The sequence below is a fragment of the Notolepis coatsorum genome (assembly GCF_963971535.1).
Source record: "Notolepis coatsorum genome assembly, chromosome: 12".
In the NCBI taxonomy this organism is placed as follows: Eukaryota; Metazoa; Chordata; class Actinopteri; order Aulopiformes; family Paralepididae; genus Notolepis; species Notolepis coatsorum.
Genome location: NC_140176.1, coordinates 124,938,952 through 124,946,940, shown reverse-complemented (window position 1 = coordinate 124,946,940; position 7,989 = coordinate 124,938,952). Strand labels below are relative to the sequence as shown.

The window sequence follows — 7,989 nt, the reverse complement described above, 5'->3', positions numbered from 1 at the left end:
GGCTACATTTGAGGGGGAAAAAACAACATTAATTGATACATTCTGTAGAGATGGATTTATGGTGCAATATCAATCTCATACCGGTACTGGACCGCTCGGGCTTAAGAGGTTAAAAAGGTGTTATAGATAACATTCAGCCACTAGATGTCGCACTAGAGCACCAGCGTGTCATTTATCCAATCAGGTGTGTTCCATGTGGGGGAAATGGGAAGTAGGGAGTGGATACATGCACATATCCACATCAACATTAATTTGGGACCTGCAATTTTTTTTTATTAAATTAATAAATCAAATGGGGGTAATGTGGGGAAAAAGCAATACTTTTATTCCACACCTTTCTAAAAGCTCTGTGGGTGTTTTCTGATGATTGCTCTACATACAATGTTATCTATAGCACCTTTAACCTCTTACTCTACATACAATGTTATCTATAGCACCTTTAACCTCTTAAGCCCGATCGGCCCGGTACCAGGCCAAGATTGATTTCACGTCATAAATAGATCAATACAGTCCGTATTAAGTAATGTTGCGTTTCTTTTTCAAATGTAGCCAATAGTAAAGACCCTAACCCCATCAAAGCAGCAGTTAAAGTGTATATTTTCAGCACTACGTTTGTTTACCAATGATTTTAAGTATCATTAGTGAAATATGAGCTTGTAAAAATCTCTGCGCATTGCACTGGAAACCGGATGATTTAGACGCAAGAAGAAGTAGCACTAATGAAATCATTGTAGTCGTAAGAAAGAGGAGACCCAGGGCTTTTGATGGACGTCGACATTTCATGAAAACTACACTACCCAGTCAAAGCTGCAGCCGGCTGACGTGAAAAAATAAATATTGACGTGATTTTCGTGATTATATCTCAACAACAAACCTGAACGTTATTAGCATAAAATACAACGTATATTGTTTCTTTACCTTTCTGTGAACGTCTAGAAAAAAAACACGTCACAATTCGGTAAACAAATTACAGAGCTATGGACATATACAAAAGTAACTGTACTTACAGTAGATTCACAGTCTTTGCTGCCCTATAACGGGCACCTGGTGATACTAAATCCAGATTAAACTCTGCCATTGGAAAGAGGAGATTTGGCCCGATCCATAGATGTATGACTTGGCCAGAATAAGGTCATTTATAGGCCCGATATTCTATATTCATATTTCAAATGGCATGTGTCCGGATGGCAAACTTCAGTACTGTATCTATCCACTCTATAAAAGCCCCTGTAAATCACCTTTCTTTGTTAATTCGCTTACATTTTTAGTACCCTTGATCTCAATAAGAAAATTCACTTTTGGTCAATGTTAGCATGGTGTTATTCATCGTCAAAGATGGAAAGAAAACCAAATAATAATAATAATAATAATTTATATTCTCCTTTGGTTCATTACAATTTACTCAAGCATAGTAACAGACACTGGGAATACATTCCCTGAGGTCCATATATGTCCCTAGATACCAAGAACATGCAAATGGGCCTTGTAGAAGTGGAGCAGCCTTCCATGTATTTTTAGGCGAATTATCTGACAATAATGTCTCTGGGCTCAAGAGGTTAAGAACAGACACTGTGAGGGCGGTTAGGTGGCCGAGCGGAGATTGCGTTCGTCACCAACCCCGGAGCTGTGAGCTGGATTCGCCTGTTAGAATCCAGCTCACAGCTCCGGGGTTGTCACCAGCTTGGCTGGCCGTTCACACTAATACAATTGGCTGTATTAGAGGGTGGGAGAAGCTGGCGGGGTGGGTCCGGGTCGTTGTAAACAGTGACTCCTACAGTTCGGTCGGGGCGCCTGCTAAGCGCTGATTGGACGTGAGGGGGATAGTGTGATCCTTCCACACGCTACGCCCTCTCGATGAGAATCCGCGCTGCCAGGTGAAAAGAAGCGGTGATTGGCTGGACGTGTGTCGGAGGAAGCACGTGGTAGCCTCCACTCTCCCAGATGATCTGACTGTGGGGGGTAAGTGCGCAGCGACCAGGAAGGGACTGGGAATTGACATACGACTAACATTGGGATGGGAGAAAAATCGGAGGAAAATGGAGGGGGGAAAAGAGCAAAAAAAAAAAAAAAAAAAAAACAGACACTGTGATCAGATATAGCAGGGGTCGCCAATTAGATTTGCCCACGGGCCAGATTTTCCCCAAGCCGTTGCTTCGCGGGCCAGGATCAAAAACAATGGCTAATTTAATATACTGATATTGAAAAAAGACAAACGTTTTTCTCTGGTCTGCATCCCCCCAACAACCGTGTGCACTGCGCCGCACTGCACTGCACCCACTCTGCAATCCGCCAAACAAAGTTCTCACTCATCCATTCATTCATGAACAGCTCTCAGCTGTTGCAGATCCCCTTAACAATTGTGTGTATTGCGCCGTACTGTATTGTACCCATTCTGCAATCTGTTAAATAAAGTTTTCATTCATTCATTCATGAACAGCAGATCAGCTGTTGCAGATCACCGCGGCGGGTGATGAACAGATCAGAAGACAGAATGCATGAAAACACGACTCACCATACCTTGTTTGTTGTTCAGTCCTCCAAAATCCCTGCTAATGTTTGAAACATGTCACATATCCACTCGCCGCCCTCCAATTCCAGATTGGCGTTGAATGCAGCTACTTTATCTGCCAACTTTAACACAGTTGTAATAACAACCATTTCCTCGTTGTTGTTGTTGTCGCCACATATTATGCAGAGAGGACGTCGGCTCGGCACGCAAGAATCACCGACCTGTTGCAATAAACCCGTATTTTAAGTATGGCTCCTGTTTATTAAAAGAAGCGTTATATTTCCCTGTTGCATTTCCCTATCCAAAGATGTTTGTTTTGTTTTTTAACACATTTGTTACTCGCTCCATCTCGAACGCGGAAGTGAAAGTTCGTTAGGGACTATTCCATTGGTTCTCCCAGTCCACGTGACCATTTCTAGCATTTCAATTGGCTATAGTGCTATTGATGACTACCGGTAGATAGATACAGCTTCACAATAAAAGACACCCTGGCGTCCCGAGTGAATATTTCCTGCGCGTAAAATAAATATCATATTCTCAAAATAACCTGACGGGCCAGAAATTATTGCTGGCGGGCCAATGTCGGCCCGCGGGCCGCCTATTGCCGATCCCTGAGATATAGTGTCCGTATGGCCCAGCCGCCTGTACGTTAATGCCAAGCAAGCAGTGCAAAAATGCTTCCGCATTCGTCACCGCACGCTAGTGCGGTAAAGCGCCCTTCTTTTCAGACAAATGCTACCGTGCGTGCACCGGCGGCGGCGTGCTCGCTCAGGTGCGTGCGTGCGCCGAGGTGCCCGCGCATGCGACACGAGCGGAGCTCAATATATATAAGTCACCGCCCCTTATTCAGTATCCAACAAATAGCTCAATCGGCAAGGACACATGGCTGTGGATCCTATGGCTTGTTTGCTGGCGAGTTCGAATCCCATCGAAAATATTTTTTAACGTGATTTTTTTTTAACGTGTATTCTTTCGCCGATTAAGGTTAGGCATTGTTTCGGAGTTGGTTAAGGTTAGAACGGTTAAGTTTAGGCGCTGTTAAGGAGCTGGTTAAGGTTAGAGTTTGTCAAAGAGAATGGCAATATAATTTCTATGGTTAAGGTTAGGCATGGTTAAGGTTAAGGTTAAGGTTAGGCATTGTTTCGGAGTTGGTTAAGGTTAGAACGGTTAAGTTTAGGCGTTGTTAAGGAGCTGGTTAAGGTTAGAGTTTGTCAAAGAGAATGGCAATAGACAGCCTATTTCCGCGAAAATGAAAGGCGCATTACTGCATGCCACTACGGTAAATTTTTGCACTGCTTGCTTGGCATAAAGCTACACGCGGCCCAGCCGTGGAGGAACCTACCAGTCACCCTGTGGACGCCCCCTCGGTCCACTCCCTCCTTACGGGCCCTCAGTCTGATGGCCTGGTTCTCCCGGATGACTGTGGCCTTGATGGTCTCCGGCACGGACACCTCCTTCCTGGGGATGTAGGTCCCTGGAGCGGAACCAGCAGACAAGAGGTCAGGGAGGTCAGGGAGGTCAGGGAGGTCAGGTTCACCTGCTCCAAGTTCACGACGTCACAAAGTCAAGTTTACTTGTTAAGAGTTTATTAAGGTTAGGAGTGGGTGACGGTGCGACAGTGGAACCTAAGGGGCTCCTTCAGGGAGAAGTGGTACAAACAGTGGAACCTAAGGGGCTCCTTCAGGGAGAAGTGGTACAAACAGTGGAACCTAAGGGGCTCCTTCAGGGAGAAGTGGTACAAACAGTGGAACCTAAGGGGCTCCTTCAGGGAGAAGTGGTACAAACAGTGGAACCTAAGGGGCTCCTTCAGGGAGAAGTGGTACAAACAGTGGAACCTAAGGGGCTCCTTCAGGGAGAAGTGGTACAAACAGTGGAACCTAAGGGGCTCCTTCAGGGAGAAGTGGTACAAACAGTGGAACCTAAGGGGCTCCTTCAGGGAGAAGTGGTACAAACAGTGGAACCTAAGGGGCTCCTTCAGGGAGAAGTGGTACAAACAGTGGAACCTAAGGGGCTCCTTCAGGGAGAAGTGGTACAAACAGTGGAACCTAAGGGGCTCCTTCAGGGAGAAGTGGTACAAACAGTGGAACCTAAGGGGCTCCTTCAGGGAGAAGTGGTACAAACAGGAACAAGAGGAGGGGGAGGGGGAGGGGGAGGGGAGAGGACACAAGAGGAGGGAGGGGGTGATTTTTTCCGTAGCCTATGTTTGCGAAGACGCTCTCTGATTGGCTAGCCGTGTACAGCGAAGACCCTCTCTGATTGGTTTAGCGCCGAAGGGTCTCTTACGCATATTCAACAACAATTGATATGTTGTTCCCTAACCCTAACCTTAACCTTAACCCTAACCTTAACCTTAACCTTAACTCTAAGCATAACCCACTTCGAAAGAGGGCCAAAGCATAACTACTGTACTTTGAAGCAGAGAATATATATGTACAAGGCAGAAGAGACCCTTCGGCGCTAAACCAATCAGAGAGGGTCTTCGCTGTACGCGGCTAGCCAATCAGAGAGCGTCTTCGCAAACATAGGCTATGGAAAAAATGTGGCCCCATAATTACTCATGCGAAACACAAAAAAAATATTTTAACCCACATAAATGGCATAATCATACTCTCTTATTCAATAACAATGCACTCCTGATTGGAAAACGACCTATAAGATTCCCTAGATGGGAAAAGCAAGGCATACATACATTAGGAGATGTTTTCAACAAACAGGGTATTTGTAGTTATGATGAAATAGAAAAAAAACATGTATCTCACCGGTTCCACATATTATTTTTACGCACAATTATTGTTATGTTTGAAGGCTCACGGTGTTCCATTAAGGATACCAATTGTACACCACAGATACCACACATTTTTCTATGAAAGAGAGACATCGAGAGGTTTTGTATCAGATTTTTATCATCGATTACTAACGGCCTCGTATGAAACCCTCCACCTAGACTCTGTTTGGAGGAGGGATATACCAGACCTGGAAAAAGATTTTGATTGGCAAGAAGCCTGGGCAAATGTTCGACTTGCATCAAGGAACCCGGACCATCAACAAATCAATCTTAACTATATTCATAGGACATTCTTGACTCCTATAAGACTGAACAGAATGGGTCTTAAACAAGACTCCAAATGCTCCTTATGTACAAATGGGGACGAGGGTACATTTATGCACATGTATTGGGACTGCCCACCAGTTAAGATATTCTGGGAAGAAGTGACCCAACAATTATCAATTCTCTTAATTTTGAATATACCTGTACACCCCTCTGTATTATTGCTGAATGATGTTTTTGAATATGCAGTACCTATACAGCTAAAGAGATTGGTTTTATCTGGTATTACAGTGGCTAAAAAACTGATAGCATCACAATGGTTTCAACCGGAAAAAATGTGCCGAAAGGTCTGGATTCTTACATATCTCGATGTGATTTATCTAGAAATATCTACAGCAAGAATTTTGGGTCTCAATGAATCCAAATTGACAATGTGGTTAGAAGTGGTGGAGAGAATAAAAGCTAGCATTTAATGGTAGTGTCTGGTTAGGAGCGAAGGATAATGGATGGATTATCCATGGGGGGGTCCAGGGCGGGGGGTGCGAGCAAGAGCATATGTGTGTAGGGGAATAGATAGCAGGTATTAGGGGTATATCTTGTATAAGACATTTATCTAAACGGTGATTTAATTGATGTGCACTGTTAACACTTTGATTGCCTAAGGCTAAATTCATGATATGCCATCCCTTGCCAGCTCTATTTGTCTATGGAGAAGTTCCCCTTCTTTGCAGGGCTGTAACTTTTTAAATTCTATTGCTACATTGCCATTATTAGGGCCCATTCAAGGTCCTATATGTATTGTTCATTGTGTAGCAACGTTAAACTTTTTCATTCACATATTCATAGTAAAATATGGTCTAAAGTATAAGTATGTTTTCATCTCTTTCTGCAGCTTTCTCCAGAACGTGATTTATAGCCCTAAATGCATTATATTGATGATGAAATACAGTTTGGTAGGAATCTGTGCGAGATCAAAAATTTCAATTGGACGTACTTCTAGAAGTTTCTACGTATCATCTGATGATGACCGGATGGGCGGGGGATCGTTTATAATTCCGTGGGCAGCGTTATATCATTCATCTAGTGTGGGTGATATGATCATCAGAGCAGTTTATATCGAACACGTTCAAAAATAACGCTGAATCTTACCGTATCTTCCTCGCGCCGTTGGACGATGAGCGTGGAACTGAAATATTCCTATTATGGGATGTAGAAATACGCGATCTATTTCCAGGTTGTATAATAGTATATACGTCCAAATCATGTTGTTTATCGAGTTATTGGCAACGGATCGCTATGTATTATGTCGAGATCGAGTCCCGGGACCTATAGAGAGTGCCCGGAAGTAATATGGACGATCAGCACTTCATCCACATAACTTCCTGTTTGGCGCTTCTGCCGATCGGCCACCAGATGGCGCTCTTGAACCGCTAGAGGATTGAGAGGAGCTCAGAACTGTGTGTGAAGGCTGCGGATGGAAAATATGATTCCGATCACAGATTTTTGAAATATTGATATTAAAGACGAGTTACAGCGTCCTCGGCAACTTGAGCATGGCGGGGAAGGACGCCTAAACACGTTTTCGGCACTTAAAGTGTTAACAATGCTTGTATATCTAATCGTGTGTTGTCATGTTTGTTTATGTGTTTGTTTAAAAAAGAATAAAAAAAATAAAATACAAAAGGCTACGAAAAAAAACCACGCGGGGGAGACACGCACCAGGGCCCTCGAAGAGCCACTCGTCTCCAGCGACTCTCTTCTCTCCTCCCTCCTCCTCGAAGTCCAGGAGCGCCTGGAGGCGCAGCGCTGTGTCTGGAAACACGATCTGTAGGGCCGTCACGTCCTGAGAGACAGAGAGCACACAACAGAGAGAACTGTAAGTACTGTATCATACAGCAAATCACTACTGAAAGATGATAACAAAGGTGGTAAATATTAATCATTTCAGGCTATTCATATACAAATTGTATTTATAGGGACAATTGACAGCCCAGGTACCTGTAGTTATTTTTAAGTGACTGGCTCCACACACACGAGCGCATGCACCCTGCACATGATCATGCAAGACACTTTCTGTAAATAATTGACTATTCATTTCATTTCATCTCATTTACATCTCAACGACTACCGCCCTGTAGCTCTCACCTCCATAGCCATGAAGTGCTTTGAGAAGCTAGTAAAGGGCTACATCTGCTCCTCCCTCCCCATCAACCTGGACCCCCTGCAATTTGCATATCGCCCCAACAGGTCCACGGAGGACGCCATAGCCCATGTGCTGCACACAGCAGCATCACACCTGGACAAGAGGCAGGGGAACTATGTGAGAATGCTATTCATCGACTACAGCTCGGCATTCAATACCATAGTCCCCTCCATACTCATAGCCAAGCTCAGGGACCTGGGCTTGAACTATGACCTCTGCCAGTGGGTC

The 7,989-nt window shown here is 44.2% G+C and overlaps 1 protein-coding gene across 1 annotated transcript in view; it reads right to left on the bottom strand.

Moving 5' to 3' along the window:
* The window catches only part of mvp (major vault protein), a 79,400-nt gene that overhangs the window by 55,786 nt on the left and 15,625 nt on the right, over positions 1–7,989 (bottom strand). Inside the window, exons 4-5 of the mRNA XM_084326003.1 lie at positions 7,278–7,401; positions 3,852–3,983 (exon numbers count right to left, since the gene is read on the bottom strand). Of these exons, the coding sequence (XP_084182129.1) occupies positions 3,852–3,983; positions 7,278–7,401 (256 nt within the window). The remainder of the gene's footprint in view (positions 1–3,851; positions 3,984–7,277; positions 7,402–7,989) is intronic.